Genomic DNA, 22,632 nt, shown 5'->3' with positions numbered 1-22,632 from the left:
ATGAAGGCAAGATATAGCGCTTCATTTATTAGTTTGTCATCATGAATTAAAAAAAGTCACCTTTAAAACAACACGCTGATTTTGCAGGGTGGTGCTCACTCCTTTCAGCAGAACAAGCAATGCAATGCCAAATAAAGAAACAGCAGATAAAGCCAGTGAAACTTGAGAAACACAACAGAAAAAAATACTAATTTGAAAGGGGGGGGTAGTTTCCAGGACAAAGTCAGATTATTTTTCCAGAGAACATTTTAAAGTCATTTTTAAGGGAAAAAAACCTGGATCAAAGCTGCAATATATAAAATATTTTTTTAAATTAAATTTAACATTTTTATAATTTTCCAGGACAAATTAGTTTAATTTCCCATCAAAAAGTACTTTGAACCTTTTTTTCAAGAAAAAAGTCAAATTTATTTGAGAAAAAAAAATGTAATATTTTTCTTTGGTCGTTATTTCAAGAACTTGTTTTGGACAGAACAAAAAAAGTTAAAAAAAAAAAAAAAAGTAAATTAAAATGTCACTAAGAGTCATTTTTCAAGAAACTAGGCCAAAATATCCTCGATGACCAAGATTGTCATAATATTTTTCCACTAAGGTTGCATCTGAATTGAAAGGATTTTTCTCCCGACAAATATTGCAACTTTCACAATCCCTGAATTATGCCTCTTCTATCTAGGTCAGTGGTTCTTAACCTAGGGGTTCGCCGAGTCAGTCTCAGGGGTTCGGCAGAGCCTCCACTGCGGAGGTTCCGACACACCTGATTAAAGAACCACTGATCTAGTTCAAGCATTTGTCCCGGAAAGGTTGATCTCACTTTGGCCCTTTTGCGTAGATGGCAGACATGGTCGAGAAACAAACGACAACACAATGCAGCCAGCCACGTGATGTCGCTGCGCATTGACAAAAAAGCCATCATAAATAGTGAGAGCTCGCCTCAAAGTCGAGCTCTGCCTTGCCGTTGCACGCTAAAGCTAACAAAAGGAAGCACGTGAATTTGCAGCGTTAGAGCTGATGAGGCTTCTTGTGGCCGTCCTCGCTCAGCTCGTACCTGCGGGTTACAAAAAAAACATTTGTGTTAGCAATGACAATGATTTTCACTAGGTGGCGCTATAAGAGAAGCGCCGTGTCTGGTGACTATTGCCAAGTTTGATCGAGACCAACTGACCACTGCGTCCATCCCTTGGCGGCATCTTCGGGGCCCAATTTGACCAGAACCTGCCGGACAAAAGGGCCCTCAGGTCAGCGTGCCCTGTCTTATCTCGCAAATGAAAAGCGTACCTTCCCCAGCAGACCCTTGTGTCTGGAGAGCAACCCTCCGCCGTTCTTGACAGCCACGTCCAGAACCCTCCTATGGAGCTCCACCAGGGACACGGTGAACTCGAAGCTGATCGCATGGACAGAAAAAAGGTTTTGTTTCCGTTGCCTTCCGTCACTTGATTTCCTACTCACGTCTGATCGTAAACGGGGTTGAGCGTTTTCTTGAAGGTGTGAGTTTTTCTCCTTCCCGAGCGTCTCTTGTCAGGAAGCAAGTAAAGGCGCACGTACGGGTCGGACCCGTGGTCGCTGAACGACATCAGGTTCCTGAGCACGAGCCGAGACCGGGACGAGGAGGGAAAAAATAGAATTAAGAGGGGGAGCGTTGTTGAAGCCCGTGCGTGTGCGTCACCTGCAGCCGTGGACCACCACCACCAGCTTGTTCCTTTGGGAGCTATGTCTCAGCGTCAGCTGGATCTCCCCCAGCGGAAAGGAGCTGGGACCAGAACCGCTAAAAGACAGTTTCACATTGCAGTGTTGCAAGAGGCCCAATGGATTTCAAAGGGACGGGGGGGGGGGGGGGGGGCCTACTTGTGCATCTGCTGGAGTCTCTGCTGCAGCTCCTGAGCGGCGTAGGGGTTGGAGACATCCGAGGCGATGCTGGGCGTAGCCTCCTTGTCCCCCTCCAAAAAGTGTTGGGATTCCAACATGGCCGCCTGCGAGGCGCTGCGTCCCTGCTGGGCCAGGCTGCGGTCCTCCTGTGCCTCCCGCTGCCGCCGCCTCAGAGCCGCTTCCGGCCCCGACACCGAGTGCAGGAGGTCTCCCTCCCAGTCCTGCGACACGGGGTCGACCGACGAGGCCCGGTTGCGCTCGGCGCCCGAGGACGTTGCGGCGGCGGTGGCGGCGTCTCTGCCCAGGTGCAGCACCTAAAAGCAGGCGCGGCCTGAGCTTTGCTTTTGCTGAGGTCAGCAGAGGCGGCGTTCCCTACCCGCAGCGCTATCTTCATCTTGATGCTGCAACTTGGTCCCGAGCTGCGCAGAGGAAACTGCTGGTCGAGCGTCATGTCTTCGGCCTCCAGCAGGCGGCTCAGCGGCAGAAGCAGCGTGCCCAGGGTGCAGTTGTCGTGTTTGGCGTCCTTCACCTGAACGGCGCAACGTACGTGAGGGGAGGGGCGCGTGCCTTGCCTTGCCTTGCCTTGGCTGAAAGGAGCAGCTTTGGGTACCTCCACCTCCAGGTCTTGAATCCTGGGGTTGTGGATTAGGAAGGAGAAAGCTTCTTCCCAAACCGGCTCGTGGGTCTTGTAGCGCGTCTGCCGAGCGCAGGGCAGAAGGAGAAAAAAAAAAAGAATCCAGTCTGTTCACTATCCACAGCACGTATTACTTGAAGTTGACTTTTGTCAAACGTGTTTGCTTGACGTGGGCTGAGGGGAAAAGACTTTTCTCACCTTGCTCTCGTGGGACTTGCGATCCACTTTGAGCTCGACGAACGGACTCGGGTCGCTGCTCACTTTCTTCCCGGCCTACGCGGCGTGAGGGGAAAAGAGGACACACACACACACAGAGACAAGGAAGGCGCTCCATGAGTGACTGTCCCCCACGAGCGGCAAGAAGGAAACGACTTGGCCGAGCCCCGTGTTTTGTAAGATGTGCTTTCGTAAGGAAGAACGTTCTAATATTTTACGACACGCAGAATTGACGGCCATTCGAAAAAAAAAAACATCTTCCAAACTCTTGAATGCATTTGCGGGCGGCCTCACCGGCAGGTTGCGGGCCGAGTCCAAGAAGACGACGAGCAGCGCGGAGGAGAGGCTGTCGCTGACTTTGCCGCGGTCGGCGCGGATGTCGGCCAGAACCTGAGAATCCAAGGAGGATGTGACATCGGAACATGGGCTTAGATGCCCCTCCTCCCCTCCCTGCGCCTCCTCACCTGGTCCAGCTTGTCAGGCGTGGCTAGCAGTGACAGCCACTCCAGCTTCAGGTGCAACTTGCCCGTAGCCACGTCGTCCAGACTGAACCACTGAAAAGCAGCAAATAGGAATTGCATAGCATAAAGAAGGTGGCCAGCCTGCGTGAATGGAACTTGCCTCCGCCTCCCCCACTCACCTCTTCCACTTTTTGCTCTTTGGCAAGCTCGCCCAGGTTGATGGTGATGCTGGAAGGACGACAACAACAACAACAACAACTCACTACGCTACACACAAACAGGCCGTTGAGGTGGCGGCGGTCTTGTGTTGTCTCGCCGGGCGGACGTGGCCTTCTTGTCGTCGGCCGCGTCTGCGTGTGTCGCTATTGCGAGACGCACCTTCCCAGCACGTCGTCCTTGTCCGTGTCTTCGTCGTACAACTGGACCTCCAGATTTTGTCCCTCGGGGTCCATGACCTCAGCCTGCCACACGACGGGATCGTCAGCGCGGCGCAGAGGCTCGCTCCGAGCGAGCGAGCGCACGGAGCCTCCTCACCTCGAAGATGGCGTTCCACTTGGGGTTGACCGTGTCGTGGATGACTTTGCTCTGGAAGAGCTGTTTGCCCACCCGGATGACCCCATAAGGGTCCGACTTGCCCTTGATGAGGCCGCCCAGGAACTTGTCCTTGCCCAGAAGGTCCTGGGCCTCCATGAAGTGGATGCGCAGGATGCCCTGAGGGCCGCACGGGCTTAACGTGTGCGAGGGGCAGAAAAGAAGAGGAAGACGCCTGAAACGTACCTTGGGCACAGGGAAGAGGAGGCGCTCCAGCTGAGCCTCGCCCACCAGAGGGATGGTGATGCGGTTGGGCAGCACCAGGAAGCTGTAGACGATGTCCTGGATCAGGTTGTCGCACAAAGCGCTGCGGGCGAGAAGAAGGGCGGAGCACACTTCAACAACACAATCAAACATATTTGGCCTTGACTGAAAACAAAATGGAAATGGCTGAAAAGACTTTGGCGATTTAAATGCTTCCTAAGTTCAATAAGGAAGTCAATCGAATGCCTAAATCCTAGTTGTTTGGCCACAACTGTCCACTAGAGGGCGTTGTGTTCAGCATAAAACCTCATTGCCCCAAACTAACTCCCGACTGATGCTTTCGGTTTCCTGAAAATGTTAACTTTCTGACTTAAAACCGAAATAACAAAGACCTGCGCCTTTTCTTGACGAATGCGCTCGACCCAATACGACCGCACACTACTGTTACTGTGCGCCTTATATTTCCTGTTCTCATTGTTTGTGATATGTTGTTTGTATATGACTGATGAAGAAATAAAAAAAGCTTTCCTAGTTTCCTGCAAGTGTACTTTGCGCTGGAAGAAATTCTTTTCGCTGTGACTGTGCACGCGCACCCGCAGATGGCATGTTCAGTTATACTGCAATATTTCTATGCTAGGTGTGTAAAGTTGGCAAAATACCCAACTTGAAACCCGCAGGCAGGCAGGCAGGCAGGCAGGCGGGCAGGCGGGGCATGAAAGTGAACAGGGTGGGGGAAGACGTGAAGGTGACAACTTAGCACTTGATTGTACACGCACAGAACAGAGCCGCACACACCCACGCAAACAGAAAACGTGCAAAAACTCTCAGACTCTTTGATTCACACAATCTCAGCTCAGGCTTTTCACTCCCACAGGCCAAGTCTGAAAGTGAAAAGGGCGTGGTCAGGCATTCACCAACACACAAACCCGTCGAACAAGGACGGCAACATTTGCAAAGGCGGAGGGTCCGGCCCAGCTAGTTTGCGTGTGTGTGTGTGTGTGTGTGTGTGTGTGTGTGTGTGAGATGGAACCAAACAGGAAGTGAGCAGGAAGCGCCGCTCGCATCCTCTCGCCCTTTTATTTACTCAAGTAGCCCCAAATTGTTGTTATCATGCCACACCCGCTCGTGACCCATTAAAAGGCTTCCGAGATCTGACGCATGCTGAAAGAATTTTAAAACATCCAGACTCTTCTTGCACATGGAAGCCTTTTGAGCTTTTGGGACAACAAAGCAGAGCGGCCGCTAACTCCGGCAAGCAAGCGCAAAAGCGATTTAATGGCGCCACGTACTTGAGTCCGGGAATGTCCAGCAGGTTGGTCAGACCCGTCCAGTTGATGTCCAGAAGCTGCAAGACATAAAGGACAATTTGATTTCCTTCCTCTTGCGCAGCATTCTTCAAGCGGGGGGGGTACCTAATGAAGTGGCCGGTGCATTGCAGAGTGACAATGTCATGTATAAGTAGACATCACAAGGACGTTGCTGTGTGCATGTGTGTACAACCATGGATGTGTTTTAAAAGATGAAATTATAACATTTCTGTGTGTGTGTGTGTGTCAAAGATTGGGAGTCAGCAGCTCCAAGGTTTGGCATGTCAGCAAAATTCTGGTACAGCTCCTTCATTCACGCGCGCGCACACAAACATTCCCAACACGCAGAACCCGATGACGTCGCCAACGCCGAAACTACATGCTGTAAATGCTTAACATGAAATGCCAGACACAAAATATGCTAAACATGCTAACAGACGTTTTCTTGCTTTGACTTGGACGGACGGGAAGAAGGAGCACAACAAAAAGAAGGAACAAGAAGATGCCACTTACAGGTTTCTTCAGGAAGAAGACGGAGAGCGCGCCAATGAGAGGCATGTCTCCTAGAAGGGGCTCCATCACCACGCGCATCACGCCGTGAAGCTAAACACCAACCAAAAGGCAAACAGATGAGGCTGAGCACTCAGCTTCTTGCTCTTTTCAATACAAATTGGTCCTCCACAACACAGGAACTACAACTGTGGCCGAGGTGTTGGACTTTTTGGTTTTTCCCAAACATCTGTACAAAACGGTCACAACGACCCGTGGATCCGCTCCAAGTCAAGCAAACAACACGCTTGGCAAGCGGCGGCCCCAATTGCCCATAACCAGTCGTTTATGGAGACGCGGCCTTGTCATCTGGCTCCGGTCAACGCGGCTCGCGCGTTCCCGCTCGGTGTCAAACGCCAAAAGGGGAGATGCGGTCGCCGTGACAACCGTCGCCGCCACATACCTGGATGCTCTTGATTCCCGCCCTGCAGTAGTACTTCTTGACGTCCACGTCGATCTCCGTGTTGCCCGCAAAGCTGCAACCGTGACAGAGTAACGTTGTGGGAAAACAGAAGCGAATTGTCGCCACGGCGTCCTACCTGATCTGCATGTCAATGATGACCTGCCGCTTGCCCACGTTCTCCGTGTACACTTTGACTCCATTCACCCGCAGCGGCTGCACACAAACAAGATTTGGAAACACGCCGGGCGAGCCACAAGGTCATCGGGGGCGCACGGCTGACCTTGTCGCCCATGTCGATCTTGGAGAAGCAGAAGGAGCTGAGATGCGGGTGGGCCCCCTTGACCGCCGGCTCGATGCTCTCCCGGAACAACTTGTCCACAAACTGGCAGATGAACGGCCACATCTGCTTCACCGTCTGCGTCAGACGTCAGCGCCGTCAGCGCCGCTGCTCTCGCTTTTGAGTGTCTTAGCGTAGCGACGACAACTCGGGCCAAGTTGGGGAGAGTCTGTGCCTACCTTATTGAGCCACTCCACCCTCTCCACATCTGGATAGTGGACCTGCGAAGCATGAGAAAGCGAGAAAGAACCTTACTCTTGACATTCTTTGAATTGGGTTGTGGGTTGTTTGACGTGGACAAACAAATGAAAAGCTCTTGTGTGGATCCCCATTGTGACATGGAACGTTGGAAAGAGGAAGATGACCAGGATGTTTTCCTGGAAGGTTAAGAAATGGGAAACCGGGACGAGTCCAGGCATCTATTTTTAATCGGGAGAGCGACATTGGCTGCCTTTGTATTGACATTGTGTCACATGATCATGGCGCAGCATCGCCACTGCCGCCGCCGCCGTCCCTCTTTCATATTTGCTCAGCAGGACAAACATTTTTCAGCAGCTGGTTGGACACACGTGAAATTGGGACGACGGATTGGAAAACAAAGCTTTCTGCACTAAACAACCCATCAATTCCTTGAGAATGTCCTTCATTGTTAAATCCAACTCAGCATCAATCTTCCATCTATTCATCCACCCCAATAAATCAGGTGATGCCTTCAGGGACAGTCTGACATTGCAGCTTTCCTCAGTCGCCACTAAACAACGGTGCCTGCCCTCATCTGACAATGGAGGATAGAAATTCATTCTTCCATCCATCCATCTACCAATGAACTGGCGCTACTCTTGCAGGGCCAATGAAAAATCCATCAAGGCATCCATCTGCTCGTGCCAAGCTGTCCAAATTACTACACAGCGATTAAGGGCGCAACCATCTTGAAATGTTGAGTGCGTCTGTGACAAAGCAGACCGCTATCCATCATCCAAAACAAAACAAAGGTTAGAGAATGTGACATCTTGGACCGTGGCGTCGGTCAGGTCGGCGCGTGTGAACTTTGAACCGTCTGTTATCAGCGCTGTCGCAATCGTTGGTGTCAGCGTGACACTGCGCCAGCCGGTCTTTTACAAATTGCTTTGGGAAGGAAGTCAAGGTGGAACAAGTTAGCGGCATACTTTTTTGCCACTCTGCTCCGGACTGACTGAGAAACACCATTCTTGGATGGCTTCCATCTTCAAGCAGCGCAACGAGATAAATGGCTGTGTGACTTTTCACGGTACGTGCTGGGTGTGGTGCAAGATCATCCTAACGGGAGGGGGGGGGGGGGGGGGGTATGGACGGAGGGAGGGAAGTATGTATGGAGGGAGGGAGAGTGTCCTTCACAGATGAGCAAAGCTTCCTTGCCTATACCAGCTACCAGATTCTGTCTCCTATATCTGGTATGGAAGTGTGCAGAGCCTCCCTCCCAAAGCATTTCAGTTGCCCATCCCTGATGACCCTGAGACTGGCTGGATGGATGGATGGATGGAGACGGCCACTTCCTTTGAGCAGGGCACTGGAGCGCAGAGTAACTCGAGTGACCCGCCCCGCCCCCTGGATTGACTCACCCACGACGGCAGCTCAGTGGTGGGCAGCGTCCGCTTGACCATTTTGTCCTCGTGCTCCAGGAAGGCCAGGGCTTTGTTGATCCTGTAGTCCTTGGTACCGTGAGCTCGCCTCCAGTAAAACAAGGCGGCCAGTCCGATCAGCACCCAGCTGAAGCTGAATTCCAGGTAGCCCAGGATGTAGATGGGCAAGATGGCGGCGAAGGTCTTGCCAAATTTCACCCACATCTCGGTGACGTCCGTCAGCGACGAGGGAGACGCTTCGGCCGGCATCTGCTGCGGCGGGCCGGCGGGGGCCGAGACCGGGCCGTCGCGCGTGGCGGCCGGCCGGCCCGCGCCTTCCGCCTTAGAGCCGACGCTGTTACTCATGTCGCCTCTACGGAACCAGAAGGAGCGTTAGAATTGAAACAACATGTTGGCCCCTTTTCTGTCATGCTGCAGACCAGACCAAGAACTGAAACTCAATCAAGTTAGGTTTTTGCATTTACTGTAACGTCCATTTGAAATAACATCCTGATATTGCATAAAAGGATAGACATTGAAGACATTTTTAGATTAAATCTTTGACTTTAGTGGCTCGTTTCACCTTTATCTCTCTCGTAAAGAAAATCATTCTGGTTGTCTTTGAATAAAACAGCTTTTTTGGCTGAAGGAAATGGAACTTCCTTTGCATGACATTTTTAAAAAAATCTTTAAAAGAATAGGAATTTGATACTGCAACATGAAGTCAAATGATATTCACTGGACATGTTCATTGAGATATAGTCCCACTTTTGTCAATCGTAAACGTGTCTTTAGCAGAAGAACAGGTCAAATAATATGATCTGTGTTTTTGTATTTTTCGACTCCATTTCTTCAAAACTGGCTTATAATGACGGGATTCGAATTTATTATGCAACTCTTTTTTTTTTTAATGACAACTTTTGTTCCTGTCATTTTTTTTCCTTGGAAAAGAGTTAAGTCATAACATGGGGGTGGAGCTGTCATTAGGAGTCTTCTGAAAAAATGCTGACCAAAAAGTCTGAAAAACACCACAATTCTTCCACACACTAGTTTTAAGTCATTACGTTCTCAAATGAATGAATGATACAAAAATATACATTGAGAAAACATGATTGGCTTTGTGGGATGAAAAGAATGCAAAACATTTGCATCATTTGCCTGACGTCATTTGATTTGCATCGCCTTTCCAAAGTGTCACCGAAAAACTTCTTCAACTCCCGTGATTAGTCGCTCAACTAGCACAGACGGGCCATTCAAATGAACCACAGGGAACGTGTTGCACCTTTGTTGGATTCGGCGCACATCCAACGCTTGACAACCTTTGATTATCTCTGCTCGTCACTTTCCAAGTGCCGTCAAGTGGTTTCGGGTTGCCGTTGATCGCAGGCGGACCTATCACGTTCTGATCGAATTTCAGCTTCCTAAACAATCTTTTATCACGTTTGCATGCATGCCGAACAAACCAACAGGATCTACCCAATCAAAATCGTGGCTCGGTTTCAATTAACACAGGGCTTGTATTGACTAGAAGACGTGTAGACGCTAAATCGGAAGAAATCTCAAGCGAGTGCGTCGTGACGTTCTTTCAATAAGTGACACGTAGAAAGGCTTTTTGCGTCGAAGCCGACGACCACCAGGGGGGGGGGGGGGGCAACTGCCAACAGAAAGAATAAGCACGCAACACTCACCAGAATCCTCATGCGCTTGAAAACGATGTCAAATTGAGCAGCGATGCTCCACATGCCGACCAGCTTCTCAGCTCATCACGGTGTACAGCCGCCGCTCCCGCTGCCGCTCGACCCGCCCGGCTCACTTATCTCAACTCAGCTCAGCTCAGCTCAGCTCGGCCTGGCCCGGCCCGGCCCGGCAGGAAGCCGTCATCGCCGCGAATAGGTTGGCCTCCACTTGTAGCGTAGCACTGGCGCGCCCTGGTGGCGAGAATAAAGAATCACAGGGAGTTCAAGCAGTAAAATAATTAGGGGGGAAAAAATCAAAAATGTTCCAGAAAGAACAACACAACCAATCTCCAAATATATTACATTTAAACGAGAGGCACCGCAAAATGTTAGCATGCGCAACGAGCTGCATTACGCTTTCATTTTGAAATCCGACCGGCGGAAGCAGCAAAAACAAAACAAACACCTTGAGAGTCACACAAACAAACATGCCGGTGGGCGCCCCGTGTACCTTTTCGAATGTCACCGGTCGCGTGATCTTCCAGTGTCATTAAGTAAGTCAAGTGTGCGCTTTTCCCTTGATGGCGGCGATGAAGACCTTGGCGCTATTGCACTCGCAGCTTGCGAGCATCATGGAGGCTCTGACCCGGGCTGCCGTGGCCGAAATGTGCCAGCTGGTGGACGACAGCTACGCCGTCTTCCAGATGGAGCTCAGCCGCAGTCGCGAGGAGAACGACGAGCTCCGCAGGAAGCTGGAGCTCATGGAGAGCATCGTCGCCCGGGGCTGCTACGGCGGCGAGGGTGCAGCCGCCGTCTCGGGCGCTGGAAGCAACGACAAGCCTGACGAGGGTGAATTGAGTCGTACTCAAGTGGACAGACAGACAGAAAGCACCCAAAGCATCTTCACCAAGATCAATGCTCATTGTACTACTTGACTAGCTACCAGTACTACTTTACTACCTCCCGTAGCGCTCATACTCCAACTACTGGCGGTACTCTTTCTACAAGGACCATGACGACATCAACCAACCCAAACAATGACTTGTACCATGTTTGCTATTTCCATTCCTACCACATGGCTTTTCTTTTTTGACACTACAATCCAGCTCCTAACATCTTGCTATTGTTATTTATGCACAGGTGTCAAACTCGCGATCGATCAAAATGTCGAGGCGGTTTTTGAATCATTTGAGTCGTGTCATCCAAAAATGATTTGTGACTGGTCTCGTCGAACAGTGCCTTTCCCATCATCGGGCCAGGCGGACAGCCCGCCGAATGGCTGCAACGGGCCGAGAGGACGACCGCCGCCTTCGTCGTCAGCGTCGAGCGGAGAAGACACGCCCTCGGCTGCAGAGGTTCAAGCACGCCCATTGAAAAACGCATCGTTGTTGTTTTTTTGTTGAGCCTAAATGTGAAAATGCATGCGCTTTTCTTGTGCCAGCGGGACACGTCGCGCGCCGGTGTCTTGAGGAGCATAGAGGACTTGTCTCCGCTCAAACAGGAAGTGGCAAGTGACGAGGATGATGCCAGCGAGCTGCTGCTTCTGGATGATGACGGTAAACATAGGAACAAAAAATGTGTTTTGTGCACGCTCTAACCTCGGCGTCCTCGTGTGTGAAGGAGCAGAACTGGCGCCTGAAGCCGGTCCCTCCGGAATGGTCGCCTCCACCTCATCACCCGATTCCAGTCCTTGGGAACAAAACACCTTCGGTTTTCCGGGCTGGGCGGGTCTTGCCAGAGACATCTCCTCAAATTTGGTCTGCGATGGCCAAATCCCACCGGCCTATGTTTCGCAAGGTCCCGACCGGGCTGCGGCTTCACGCGGCCCCGGCGAGCTGGACTTGGGCTCTTCGTGGAGCGACGGGAGCCTGGCCGGCATCATGGCCCTCCACCGCCGCCCCGTATCTGACTTGAACGCCGCTTTCCCTTTTGCTCTGGGCTTGGCGGTGTCCCGATTGGACGCTACGGACCGAAGCCGCTTGTGCGGCGACCGGCGTTTCGTTTGCCACTACTGCGGCAAGTGGTTCTCGTCGGCGCGCAGCCTGGAGACGCACGTGCGCGTCCACACGGGCGAACGGCCATATTGCTGTGGCCAGTGCGGAAAGCGCTTCACGCAATCGGGCCACCTGAAGACCCATCAGAGTGTCCACACGGGCGAGCGACCGTTCGCCTGCCACTGCTGCGCCAAGCGCTTTGCGGGCAAGCAGAACCTGAGGATCCACCTGCAGAAGCACCACCCCGGAGAGCAACAGGAAGGCTGAGCCCACCCGGCCGACCATCACTTTGAACATTTCAACTTTTGACCTCAGCAAGATTCCCGTAAACCGTGTGCGCGGGCGCACCTTTCTCCAGCCATTCTTTCGGTTCTGATTCAATTTGATTGCAGTTCTTTTGCTGTGATTTGATTCAATTTCAAGTTGTTTGGTTTTCAATTCTTTAGGTGGCCATTTGTTTAAGGATTTTGTTGCGGACTTTTTAGAGTGTGATTCGATTGAATTTTGATGTAAATTTGGTAAGAAGTAAAGCGAGCGACGCAAGTCATTTGAGAAGCATTTTGAAAGAATTGTTTTCATGCCTAGCTTCGCGTCGTCGTAGCTCAAAAGGGACGTGCCGGGTTGATTCGCTCTGTTTGGCTCAAAATTGACCTGAATTAAAGACACAGGCCTTTCATGAAACTGGTGGGCGATTCGGCTGGAGTTTGTATTTTTGCCAGACAAACAAATGATTCACCATAGAAAGACAAATATGAGCTTTTAATGTGCGTCTATAAAAGTAAAACTGGTGTTGGACACATACGTGTCATGCTTACATGTGACAATGATTATATTATATTTTGATTGGCTGATAAATAGAAATCATAAATAAAAGCAACAAAATCGTGCAGATACATTTCAGTGACAATACGCTTATAAAAAGGAATATTTCAGTCAATAAAAACCCATTTGATCCTTCTTACTCCACTTAATAAAAACAAGTTGATAAAGGCCTTGGAAAACCAACTATGGCAATGAGCATCAGGGAATTTGTTAAAAAGCAATGAGTTTGGTCGCCATGGCGATGCCAAGCGCATCATCTGTTGCTGGAGCAACCGAGAGAAAAATGGATAGAAGGGTCACAAATGTATCCTCCGAATTGTCTCTTGTTCATTTGCTACGCAAATTTTTTTTCTTTAAAGTGTCAGAGTGGGTTTGTTGGCTCGTCGAGCTGTGACCACCAAAAATAAATCGAAATCATGCATCGGTGGAGTTGTGGTCTGCAAGGTCACTCATTGCGTGAAGTGATGTCCTGAAAGTTGAAGAAAAATATGAGCGGACGTTTTTGGGTTTCCTTTTTACTTTGATGTACCACTTTTGAAACCATTCAAAAAAAACGATCATGTATTTTCTTCCTTTTTGAAGTGACTCACCTCAGTCTTGGTGCGTCTCCAATCCAGCCGAGGCCACCAGCTCACACCTGAAGTGCACAACAATGTGAAGAACCAAGAACCAACAGCAACATTTGTTACGGATGGCGCTGTAACACTCACAGAGGCATGTGGTCGTAATCACGCAAGCCGCCGCTGCGCTCCACGCCGGACACCTAAGGGAGAGCAAATCATGCGGTCACAACAGTACGCCAGCAGCCTTCGGGATGGAATAAAAGTTTACCCTAAGCCGAGCGTCACGAAGACGGAGGCGACAAAGACCAAAGCGAGAAGGCACATCAGCCTTAACCCTGAAATGCACCAGCAAAAACAATTGACATTTATTTAACAGGGGTAAGAAAATGAAAAGAGTACAAGTTGTAATCATAACAGAGCTAATCATTCATGAACAGAAAAAAAAAAAGAGTCAAATTCATCATGACCATAATAGTAACATCAAAAGGCGATCATATTTCAAACGGTCATCCTAATAATGGTGATGAAAGAGATGACCTGCACGGTGAGGCACGTCGGGCTGCCGCCAGGCGCTGGCGTAAAAGGCGGAAGGAGGCGGGAACTCTGTGAGGTCATCTAGCGCCTGGTCAAAGCGCTTGCTTGATTGATAGATTTCGGAGCAAATCTCCTCCTGGATCATCTGCTTGGAGCGCGGGGCCTCCTCTTTGTCAGGAGGAGGCGTCACTTGGCTCCGATCTAACATGACAACATGCCCAAATCTGTTTCTGGATTCTGTCTAAGATGAACCACACGCTTCCACCACGTCTGCCTCGCCGTTTGCACGCTTTGGATCGGAACCTCACCGTAAGTGAAGAAGCTGCAGCAGTTGTCCGCTTGCCTTTGGCTGAGATCGGACTGGCTCTGCTCCTGAGGCCAAGTGAATCTTTCCTGCTGGTCTTGGTCATGGAGCAGATGCTGGTTGTCCTGCTCTCTTTTTGGCTCCAGGTCCTGGTCCAGGTCCAGGTCCTGGCTTGTGCGGAAAACCCCCCCAAAGAGCCTGCTGTCCAGCCAGGTCTGGCAGCTCTTGCCGACGTCGCTCAGCAGGCGAGCCAGGGAGCCGCTCGCTTTACGTCGCCGTCTACGGAACACCCTGACAGAAGCCAAGCAACGGTGGCGCTTTGGTGACAACGACCACCCCGCCAACCCAAAGCGCCACCCCGAGCAATTGAACCACCTGAAAACGGTTTCCTTGTAGGACACGCTGGCAGCGCAGGGCGACAAGGACACCGTGCCGTCCTCGTCCCACAGGAAGCTGTCGTCGGTCACGCTGTAGTAGCCGTTGGTGAGGAGGCGGGGCGAGCGGCGGCAGCAGCGGGAATGGACGCCGGCCTCCGGCGTGGACCCCGCCGAGTAGCACACGTACGATGAGTCGGGAGACAACAGGGACACGTCCGGGCTGAGACAAACGTACGAGTCACGTGAGCTCGAATCAATTGCAAGTCAAGACGGCGTGCTTACCTCGGGTAGGTGGAGCTTGACCTGAGGCGTCGCTTTACTGGCGAACCTTAAGAGAAAACAAGCGATAGCTCAAATTAGCATTGAGCCGGTGAGAACCACGAGGAAGAGGAGAACTCGATCGACATACTGGTGAACGCTCCGGAGAAGGAGAGCGACATCTCACTTCTTGGGACGAGCGAGGTGACGAGACCAAAGGATGGATGATGAGAGCGTCCGATCGAGACGTCTTCACTTGCGGTACCCAAAAAGAAAATCAAGCGTGAACTTCCCGGTGGCTGCTTTTGCTAAAAGGCAACGCGGGCGGAAGCGAGCTCATGTTCTGATCATGTCGGGCATCAGGAGTTTCCCAGCAAGCTTTGCGTCGAGGTGCTGATGTTGGAACTTAACGCGTCAAGGGAAGTGGGCAAAAAGACAATTAAAGGAACGATAACTTGTTTTTTAAATACATATACGCCAAACGTCCTATTAAAAATGTTAAGATTAACCGTTACACTTTAAAAATGTTGATATGACGGCTGCGTGACTCACATATTTGCAAGATGAAGTCACGTTAGCTTCCGTTCGTGCACTTCTACGAAATAAAGTACTTGTTCAATAAAAGCATCCATTGGAACATTTTATTTGATGACAGTCGATCATTTTAAGTTGCCCGAAGTGGACATTTACCAAAAAGCACTTTCCCCTCTTTTTGAATGTGTCCGGCACAAACGTGACTTTAGTCGACAACCGTAAAACTCACGTGTCGACGATCGGCTGCCTTTTGAAGTCCTGTTCCAGATTGCAAAGACGTTTTGTGGCCTTTCGACTGTGGAATCTTTTCGATATTTTAATGAAAACAAAAATGTTGTTCCGTTCGACGTTCCTCTTTTGACAAGACGTAACGGAAACCAGAGGCTGACTTTCAGAGTAAAAGTATTTCCTGTCCACAGTTTCGAAGGAAAACAACGAAACGCAGGGATGTCCGAACCTTTTTAAAATAATAATAAATTCAATACAAATGAACGATTTCATTCAAGTTGAATGAATTTTTTTATTAGATTTTATTGACTTTATTTTATTATCGTTATTGTTTCATGAATGAGAAGGGTGATATTGGTGCAGCAGGTTGTATTATGTCAGCTATTAAATAACTGGAATGGAGTTGCACGTTGAGCTCTCAGAAGATGACTTGCGGGCGGAAGTGTTTCTGCCTGGTGGCGTTGTGACTCATGCCCAACTTCAGCATCCACTTGGACTTCATCATCTGCACGTACTGCATGTCGCGAGGAGCACGGCGCGCGCCGCTCAGGCCTAACGGATCACGCGGGGGAGATTGGTCAAACAAATCGCTGTTGTTTGAAGCTTGAAAAATCATCGTTACACGGATGCTAACTTCTGTTAGCCCATCAATAGCATTTCGCAGTGTGCTGGCACTAAGCGCTCAGAATTTAATTTACCCACAAAGTTCTGCCGATAGCTTTTCGAAATGTCTGAAATCTTTGCATAACTGCATGTTTTGACTGTAATTTGGAATGATCATAGTGTTGAGTTTGCGGCGTACCCGTGTCGCTGCCCCATCCCAGTGCTCTGTATTGGCGCAGCACGCGTCCCACCGCGTTTCTGTTGTGGCTCAGGGCCAGCGGCCTCTCGTTTCCGAAACGTTGCTTGTAGTACCGCATGAGAGAGCGGTGGCCGATCCTGGCACCTGTGTTGTCACTATAGTTAGGAGATCGCTCAAGTATTTATTTGGAAGACATAACCGTATCCAGCACCTGACGGGAGCATGAGCTCCATTGTCTCGTCGTCGTATTGAATGTTCTTGTCGTCCGGAGGCTCGTCATCCGTTTGCTCCGTGCCGTCGGGGTAGCTGCTCCTGTTCCCCAAACAACACAACTGGAGTTGGTTCCCTCATTTTTAAGCAAGTGAGAGAGCCAAATGGGGCGGTGCAGCTCTTGTCGTTGACACCAGTCCAAATTTTTATGTAGCAGCGTTCCTTTGCTCACTAACCAGCGGCAATGTCTTTACAACAGCCATTTTGGGAACTACCTGGGCCCGCCCGGTCTATAATGCGGCAGAGATGTCGGGGAGCCCCGATTCGGATCATGCGTGACTTTTACCTGAAGTCATAAAAGTCGGCGAACTCCAGCGCGGCGTCCCCGTCGGTGAAGAGCTTGCAGTGACTTTTGTCCGTCATGTGATGCTGCACGGCTTCCGTGGAGTAGAAGGAGCGCCCCTTCTCATTGCACCACAGGCACACGTTGCCCGCGCCCACCTTCTCGCCTAAGTGTTGACAACAAAGGCAAAAGAAATGCTCTCATTCCATTTGGTCAAATGGGAAAGACTGCAATTTTGCCAAAACGGAGGACTTGCTGCTCTGATTGGTGCAGAGGTCTTAAGGATTTCTCCTCGTCTTACCGAGGTAGCGGACCAGACCCTTGAGGTTCACCAGGTACTGGAGGTCCGGGATGAAGAAGCTGTGAACTTGCGTCATGTGGGCGACGTTGCGCAGCAGTGACTTGGAATGATGTGAGCAGAACAGGCAGTCGGTGACAGGAATGGAACCGGCGAGTGCGGTGACGGCGGGGTGTTGCGGGTCGGATTGAGTCGTCACGTCTTCTTCCTTATCCCCTGTGGTCTCCTCCTCCTCCATGTCCTCTTCCATGTCTTCATCATCATCATCATCATCTTCGTCCATATCCTCCCACTCTTCTGTAGGTTCAGAACATCCATCCATCCATATACTTTTTTCATGATCGAACATTGCTATTTCATTTGGAGTTTTTTTTTTTTTTATTCACTTCGGCAACACAAGAGCCGAGTACTGTTTGAAGGGAACGTCACGTTAAAAAGGTTTACCTTCCTCTGCGGCGGGCCCTTCCTCCCACTTTCTCCGCTTGGCCTGCTCCTCCAGCCATACGAGTCGCGGAGGTTTTTCCGGCTTGCTCCTCGTCGCCGCCGCCTCCTCCTCCTCCCGGGCCGTCCCGGAGCGCTCGGTTCTCCGCTGCTCCTTGAGGGCCTGCTGCAGAGCCTCGTTCCTGGCGTCTTGGTCGGCCTTGTCGTCGTCGCCAAGCCCTTTTTCTAGGTTCTTCTGGTTGAGCTTGTCCACCTGCAAGCGTGCGGCCTGCAGGGCGCGGCGCTCGGCCTGTCGGTGGCGCTGCGAGCGCAGGTGGTTGGCGAAGGCGTTGGCGGTGGAGAACTTTTTATTGCAGACTGGGCAGGCCTCAGCGGTGTCACTCAGCTGGCGCTCAGCGGCAGCGCGCTGCAACAGGACACGCTCCTGAAAGTTGTCGGCGCTGACGGGCGGCATGTCCGCAACCTTGCGCTTCAGGTTGTAGCGGTGCCAGTCGCTCTTGTAGTGGGCGCGCTGCATCTCGCCGTCCGAAAACGCCACACGGCAGCTGATGCACGTGTACGACGACGACATGGTGGCCTGAACACAATATTGGTGAAACACATTACGATGGGCTGCAACTAAAGATGACAGAATAATTAGTTCATCTATTTTTTTTTAGGAAACGGGAAATATGAACCTACAGTGCACTTTACAGGTCAACTTAATGTCAAGGGTTACGAAAACAAACGGAAATGAGTGGAAAGTTTAAAATGCCGAGAAATACAATTTCATTTATTTCCATTGCATGTATACTACAAAACGTTATGACATTACTTGAAATGTCATCACCTTACAGCTAATTTAAATGTTCTATATACTTGACTTTTAAAGCTCCTTTTGAATAGAGCAAGCGATTCACAAGGTTTCAGTTCGATTTCACAAATTTAACGTCTCGAATAGAACTTACTATTTATTCCAAGAAAATGGCACTTTAGCCAGTTCAAATGACTTCTGTGTCATAACGTCGCTGGCCAGTTAGCTTAGCCTAGCTAGCTCGGACGTCAACAAGTTAAAAAAACAAAACGATAGGCAATTATTTGGCTTATTTGACAGTCACCCGGCAGCAGTCGTGTTTGGAGGAGTTTGTACCTGATTCTGTCGCGGCCTAAATCGAGGCGATAAAACTGCAAGTATTTTATATTTTCAATCAAGTCTTAAAAGAAACGTGGTAACCGAATGTCTGGCGAAGGCCACCTTTAGGAAACGTTCTAAGATTGTCTTCGTCGTTGGTTTTATGTGTGTATGGCGCTGCCCAATTGCTTGGTGGGCAGAGCCGGTACTGCAACACCATATCAGCAACAAATATACACGTATAAGACGTAAAACTACGTTAAAAAAAAAGTACGAAAGGTTAAATGAAATGAGGAAGTTGAGGTTGGGTTTGTTGCAAAAAATATGTGTAATCAATAGATCATTTTAGGCACACATAACAGACTTGAGAGCACATACAAAATATCAGATTGGTTGCCACGGCAATCAATTTCCAAGCGCAGATAGACTCGAGGAGGATTTTGTTTGTAATAATTGCTTTATTGTTGTCACACTATATGTGTGGAAAGTGGGCTTAGTATTTAACGTGTTTATACGGATGGACAATTTATTGGGTAAAGTAGAAAAAAAAAACCCAATCGTTTCTTATTTAATGTGTCTTTTTTTTACGACTCATGCTTTGACCGTGAACTAAACTGCAAAGAAATGCCATCCGGATTCCCCAGCGGCTCAGCAGCGCGTGTGGGCCATGGCGTGCGGTCGGGCCACTTGGCAGCTGGACGGCGGCGTGAAGACGTTGGGGTCGCTGATGCCCAGCTGCAGGTTGAAGAAACGCGTGGACGTGGTGACGCTGCTGTTTTTGATGTACGTCTCCTGAACCGGATAGCAGTCGCGCAGCGTGTACACGCCTACCCAGGTCTCATCTGAAACACACACACACACACGTGCATACGTTTTGATCCAATTCACTTCAAACCTTTGGATAATGCTGAGAAAAGGCGCGGTAGACGTTGGCCTCACGTTTGCGGGCGGGCTTCCTGTCGGACCACTCCTGCACCTCCATGTTGTCGCCGGGGCCTCCGATAATGTACTGGTCCTCAAAAGTGGAATTGTCAGGAATATCGAAGGGGTCCCAGGCCTCGGTCAGCTCCACCTTAGCGCAGTCGCCCGTCTTTTGGTCAATCTGGAACATCAGGCTGCTCTCGTACAAGTAGATCAACTCAAAGTACCTGCGACGACACGACGACAAACACTTTTTTGCCCGTCGCCACACTGCACGACTGACATTCATAAAAACACGCAGTCATGACATCGTTCAAGAGTTTGCAAAGTTTTTGTTGTAACTTTGCACCAATTGAGTGAAAGTCTCGTGACGTGCATGCCTTTGCCACCTGGGGGCAGTATAATACAGACAAACGATGCATCGTCACCGTTTCAGGGGATTAAAATTTACATTTCTTTTTTTCAGTGCATTTCATTTCAATGGGTGTCAATTATACGCAGATTTTTACAATAGACTATTTAATTGAATCAATCTTTCTTTAGGCAAACCTCCGTGATTGTTCTAAATGCGCGACACATTATTTTTCCTCTGTTTGTGTTTCTTTTTTCAAGGATTGTCCACTCCGTCAAACTGCACCTTTAACAAACTCAAGTGGAAATCACACACTTTGCAACAAATAAATTAATTAGCATAAAGAGCTTGCGAATGAGGCCCAATGCAGGGGAAAACATTCAACTTGCTGGGGTCGGGGGGTTTGTCGGGTATCAGGGGAAATAAAACTTCCAAGAAAGGGGGGGTGGTAAAAACTTCTTTGTAAGCGTGTCATCTTATTTTGTGTAAGAACCCTCCCCGAAAGTGTTAGGTAAACAATCCAAAGTCAAACTGGCACAAAGTCAAGCAAGTTGAGTCTTGCCACATAGTTGCTGCAGAAAACTGAGTGGCTCAAAATAATGTTACGCGAGTCCTCTGTGGGATCAAATGCTTTTCCAAGAATGCTGACTCGGTTGTTCTTCCAATCAACCTTTTAGTATGTTTGCGTGCGTTTCACCTCTGACACGGCGTGTGCTTCTTGTGCTGCTGCAGCACCCGCAGTCTGTGGTTCTGTCCGTCGTAGGACACCGCGGCCCGGCTGTTCCTGCCCGTGCCGTGGTCGTACACGACCCATCTCCCCTCCCACTGTAGCGGGGCCTGGCAGGGCGATGCTCCGGTCGCCAAGGCCTCAACCTCCGCCTGCCGGAGATGCATCAAGCCCAGCAACAGCAGCAACAGAAGCGATCCCATTAAATGCTGCATCGTGTTGTCCCTTTTTGTTGCTGATTGTAAATGGACAGCAAGATAGTTGGTTACGAAAAGATACGCGCAACACGGCTTCCGGTTAGGATTCCAGTTTAAAAGCTCAGGTGGCGGCCGATAATTGATCTCTCTTCTTCCTTCATTTTTCTTCTGTTGTATTGCCTTTCTATGAAAGAGATGGATCCATTACATTTTATGAATTGTGCATATTTTGTAACTTGATGTTTCAAAAAAAAGTATTTCTGTGTACCAAAAATAAGCAATGACGTCAGAGCGACGCCTCCGAGGGACCGCCCAAACATGGCGACCAACTAACGAGGCGAGCTGTATCAGTTGTACAAAACGGACAAACGTGACGCGATAATGGAGAGTTGGAATTTAGAATTAAGTTCCAGCGACGACGAGGGACCCGAGGAGGTCACTTTTGAGGACTCTAAGGCCCAGGCGCAGCGGAGCGCGAGTCAGGCCCTAGAAAGTGCCAGAAGGTAGGCTAACTGGTAGCATGCTAGCCAACTAATCTAAGCATGATTAAAACATTTCTCCCGTTGGAAACGCGCGTGCTTCCAGGGAGAAGGAGCTGCTGAAGCAGAAGAGGAAGAAGAGGCAGGAACTGTTCCAGGAGCAGAAGGTTCATGACGATTACATTGATTATTTTCACGTTTGCATTCTAAATCATTCTCCTTTCACTTGCTAGAAGAGAAAACTTCTTTCTGACACACTGCTGGAGGAAATCGACTCGTCCCAGTAAGTTTTCTCCACTTGTTCATCTTTCCTCACACATTCTGATGATAATCATCTTCTTTTTCTAACAGAAGGCAGAGCCAACAAGAAGCTGAAGCGACTCATCAAGATCAAGATGAAGATGAGACGGAAGAGAGAATAAAGCAAAAACTGAAACATTCCAGAAAGTATGAGGAAAAAATATAGTGCAACAGTTATTTGCACAACCACCCTCCGGCTACCCCAATGTGCAAAGGTTGCCAAAGACGATGAAATGAGCCTTTACTTTTCAGGCTGATGGGGAACTACAAAGTAACGACGGTAAAGCCTCAAACGCTGCCATCTTTTCATCAGAAAACTGCCGAGAATTTCCTCCACTTGCGGTATTACGGCGACGGAACTGCTCGTGGCACAAGTAAGCCAATTGTCACGTTGTTGAGGGGTGCCAAAAAGTGGCATGGCTACTTCAGTACTCTTCACAAATACAATTTGGAAACATCTAACTCTGCTTTCCATTGTTTTGTCTTCCTGTCAGCCAATGAGCTGCTGTCCCTTCGACATAAGACTGGAAATAACAAAGGGCCGGCCTTTTCCTTTGTCAGAAGCCAATGGGGTAAGGAACGAGGGGAGGCGGGTTCCCGAGACTTGTGCTGATGCGTTTTTTTTTTCTTCCCCTATAGCCCTTGAGAAAAAAAGCAAGGCGGAGAAGCAGAAGCGGTGCTGGATTCATAACCGAAGTTCCTCCAGCTGATTGGATGTTCACAACAAGTTGCAATGGAGTCAATCCAGAGACTAACTGTAGCCTGTTTTGTCTTTGCCTGTAGGGAAGAGCGTTCTTTTGGTTGGTGCCACAGCAATGTGTCGTGGTTTCAAGTAGGGAACGGCTAGGAACTGCGAGTAATCGGTTATGTGATCGTCTTGACATTTTTTCCTGGAATTAAAATAGTCTTTCTTTCATCACGCTTGATTTTATTTGGTTCGCGGTGGCGTCCAATCTCGACTGCCTTTGAATGAGGCAACCGGCGCACCAGTTGAATGC

At 49.7% G+C, this 22,632-nt stretch overlaps 6 protein-coding genes across 11 annotated transcripts; 2 read left to right on the top strand and 4 right to left on the bottom strand.

Moving 5' to 3' along the window:
• Positions 1-12: 12 nt before the first annotated feature.
• On the bottom strand, positions 13-10,043 carry esyt2a (extended synaptotagmin-like protein 2a). Its single transcript, XM_085930696.1, has 23 exons — positions 9,852-10,043; positions 8,164-8,536; positions 6,745-6,786; positions 6,509-6,643; positions 6,365-6,441; positions 6,229-6,301; positions 5,790-5,879; positions 5,259-5,314; positions 3,952-4,072; positions 3,709-3,885; positions 3,553-3,635; positions 3,354-3,402; positions 3,178-3,267; positions 3,008-3,103; positions 2,696-2,770; positions 2,474-2,560; positions 2,240-2,392; positions 1,843-2,177; positions 1,664-1,762; positions 1,447-1,578; positions 1,276-1,381; positions 1,163-1,212; positions 13-1,045 (listed from the first exon to the last, which is right to left on the bottom strand). Exons 2-23 carry the CDS (start codon positions 8,527-8,529, stop codon positions 1,000-1,002), a joined length of 2,538 nt encoding a protein of 845 aa, XP_085786822.1. The 5' UTR covers positions 8,530-8,536; positions 9,852-10,043; the 3' UTR covers positions 13-999.
• Positions 10,044-10,068: 25 nt separating this feature from the next.
• On the top strand, positions 10,069-12,962 carry LOC147045827 (uncharacterized). 3 transcript variants are annotated; one of them, XM_085930703.1, is made up of 5 exons: positions 10,069-10,393; positions 10,460-10,688; positions 11,076-11,194; positions 11,281-11,395; positions 11,460-12,962. In XM_085930703.1, the coding sequence occupies exons 2-5, from the start codon at positions 10,472-10,474 to the stop codon at positions 12,098-12,100; spliced, it is 1,092 nt and encodes a 363-aa protein (XP_085786829.1). In that variant the 5' UTR covers positions 10,069-10,393; positions 10,460-10,471; the 3' UTR covers positions 12,101-12,962. The 3 variants fall into 3 exon arrangements, with proteins under 3 accessions (XP_085786829.1, XP_085786828.1, XP_085786830.1); XM_085930702.1 differs by having other exon boundaries at positions 10,069-10,688; XM_085930704.1 differs by lacking the exons at positions 10,069-10,393; positions 10,460-10,688 and adding an exon at positions 10,783-10,979.
• Positions 12,553-15,726, bottom strand: tmem71 (transmembrane protein 71). Of its 3 annotated transcripts, none has more exons than XM_085930701.1 (10): positions 15,455-15,617; positions 15,244-15,286; positions 14,843-14,946; positions 14,716-14,761; positions 14,061-14,653; positions 13,756-13,953; positions 13,487-13,553; positions 13,366-13,418; positions 13,246-13,292; positions 12,553-13,124 (listed from the first exon to the last, which is right to left on the bottom strand). In XM_085930701.1, the coding sequence occupies exons 3-10, from the start codon at positions 14,871-14,873 to the stop codon at positions 13,101-13,103; spliced, it is 1,059 nt and encodes a 352-aa protein (XP_085786827.1). In that variant the 5' UTR covers positions 14,874-14,946; positions 15,244-15,286; positions 15,455-15,617; the 3' UTR covers positions 12,553-13,100. The 3 variants fall into 3 exon arrangements, with proteins under 3 accessions (XP_085786827.1, XP_085786825.1, XP_085786826.1); XM_085930700.1 differs by lacking the exon at positions 15,244-15,286 and having other exon boundaries at positions 12,556-13,124; positions 14,061-14,347; positions 14,432-14,653; positions 15,455-15,726; XM_085930699.1 differs by lacking the exon at positions 15,244-15,286 and having other exon boundaries at positions 12,554-13,124; positions 15,455-15,726.
• Positions 15,727-15,855: 129 nt separating this feature from the next.
• znf622 (zinc finger protein 622) lies at positions 15,856-18,810 on the bottom strand. Of its 2 annotated transcripts, none has more exons than XM_085930697.1 (7): positions 18,677-18,810; positions 17,551-18,124; positions 17,110-17,403; positions 16,812-16,974; positions 16,467-16,567; positions 16,256-16,399; positions 15,856-16,005 (listed from the first exon to the last, which is right to left on the bottom strand). In XM_085930697.1, exons 2-7 carry the CDS (start codon positions 18,116-18,118, stop codon positions 15,872-15,874), a joined length of 1,404 nt encoding a protein of 467 aa, XP_085786823.1. In that variant the 5' UTR covers positions 18,119-18,124; positions 18,677-18,810; the 3' UTR covers positions 15,856-15,871. The 2 variants fall into 2 exon arrangements, with proteins under 2 accessions (XP_085786823.1, XP_085786824.1); XM_085930698.1 differs by lacking the exon at positions 18,677-18,810 and adding an exon at positions 18,495-18,656.
• A 286-nt stretch (positions 18,811-19,096) lies between these two features.
• On the bottom strand, positions 19,097-20,944 carry epdr1 (ependymin related 1). The gene is made up of 3 exons (XM_085929593.1): positions 20,629-20,944; positions 19,598-19,806; positions 19,097-19,500 (listed from the first exon to the last, which is right to left on the bottom strand). The coding sequence occupies exons 1-3, from the start codon at positions 20,871-20,873 to the stop codon at positions 19,307-19,309; spliced, it is 648 nt and encodes a 215-aa protein (XP_085785719.1). The 5' UTR covers positions 20,874-20,944; the 3' UTR covers positions 19,097-19,306.
• A 185-nt stretch (positions 20,945-21,129) lies between these two features.
• Positions 21,130-22,550, top strand: nol7 (nucleolar protein 7). Its single transcript, XM_085929595.1, has 7 exons — positions 21,130-21,358; positions 21,441-21,501; positions 21,568-21,617; positions 21,686-21,781; positions 21,887-22,008; positions 22,129-22,206; positions 22,274-22,550. The coding sequence occupies exons 1-7, from the start codon at positions 21,237-21,239 to the stop codon at positions 22,342-22,344; spliced, it is 600 nt and encodes a 199-aa protein (XP_085785721.1). The 5' UTR covers positions 21,130-21,236; the 3' UTR covers positions 22,345-22,550.
• Positions 22,551-22,632: the final 82 nt, after the last annotated feature.

This window comes from Syngnathus leptorhynchus, chromosome 14, assembly GCF_054491065.1.
Source record: "Syngnathus leptorhynchus isolate UIUO chromosome 14, UIUO_Slep, whole genome shotgun sequence".
Classification (NCBI taxonomy): Eukaryota; Metazoa; Chordata; class Actinopteri; order Syngnathiformes; family Syngnathidae; genus Syngnathus; species Syngnathus leptorhynchus.
This window is presented reverse-complemented; position numbering and strand designations above follow the sequence as displayed.

Bases quoted from the DNA above. Each gene is read 5' to 3' on its own strand.
- znf622 (XM_085930697.1), bottom strand. From the start codon at position 18,118: ATGTCGTCGTCGTACACGTGCATCAGCTGCCGTGTGGCGTTTTCGGAC. The intron at 17,404-17,550 runs GTAAACCTTTTT...CTGAACCTACAG, and splicing joins AGGGCCCGCCGCAGAGGAAG to AAGAGTGGGAGGATATGGAC. The intron at 16,006-16,255 runs GTACGCCGCAAA...GTGATCCGTTAG, and splicing joins GGGATGGGGCAGCGACACGG to GCCTGAGCGGCGCGCGCCGT.
- epdr1 (XM_085929593.1), bottom strand. From the start codon at position 20,873: ATGCAGCATTTAATGGGATCGCTTCTGTTGCTGCTGTTGCTGGGCTTG. The intron at 19,807-20,628 runs GTGAAACGCACG...GTGTCGTCGCAG, and splicing joins AAGCACACGCCGTGTCAGAG to GTACTTTGAGTTGATCTACT. The intron at 19,501-19,597 runs GTGAGGCCAACG...TGTGTGTTTCAG, and splicing joins CAGGAAGCCCGCCCGCAAAC to ATGAGACCTGGGTAGGCGTG.
- nol7 (XM_085929595.1), top strand. From the start codon at position 21,237: ATGGAGAGTTGGAATTTAGAATTAAGTTCCAGCGACGACGAGGGACCC. The intron at 21,618-21,685 runs GTAAGTTTTCTC...TTTTTCTAACAG, and splicing joins GAGGAAATCGACTCGTCCCA to AAGGCAGAGCCAACAAGAAG. The intron at 21,782-21,886 runs GTATGAGGAAAA...TTTACTTTTCAG, and splicing joins AAACTGAAACATTCCAGAAA to GCTGATGGGGAACTACAAAG.
- tmem71 (XM_085930699.1), bottom strand. From the start codon at position 15,726: ATGAAATCGTTCATTTGTATTGAATTTATTATTATTTTAAAAAGGTTC. The intron at 14,654-14,715 runs GTAAGCACGCCG...CGTTTGTCTCAG, and splicing joins TCAAGCTCCACCTACCCGAG to CCCGGACGTGTCCCTGTTGT. The intron at 13,293-13,365 runs GTGAGTGTTACA...TGTGCACTTCAG, and splicing joins GATTACGACCACATGCCTCT to GTGTGAGCTGGTGGCCTCGG.
- esyt2a (XM_085930696.1), bottom strand. From the start codon at position 8,529: ATGAGTAACAGCGTCGGCTCTAAGGCGGAAGGCGCGGGCCGGCCGGCC. The intron at 4,073-5,258 runs GTACGTGGCGCC...TCTCGCCCGCAG, and splicing joins CTGGACATTCCCGGACTCAA to CGCTTTGTGCGACAACCTGA. The intron at 1,579-1,663 runs GTGACGCACACG...GCTCGTGCTCAG, and splicing joins GTGGTGGTCCACGGCTGCAG to GAACCTGATGTCGTTCAGCG.
- LOC147045827 (XM_085930702.1), top strand. From the start codon at position 10,421: ATGGCGGCGATGAAGACCTTGGCGCTATTGCACTCGCAGCTTGCGAGC. The intron at 10,689-11,075 runs GTGAATTGAGTC...CTCGTCGAACAG, and splicing joins CAACGACAAGCCTGACGAGG to TGCCTTTCCCATCATCGGGC. The intron at 11,396-11,459 runs GTAAACATAGGA...TCGTGTGTGAAG, and splicing joins GCTGCTTCTGGATGATGACG to GAGCAGAACTGGCGCCTGAA.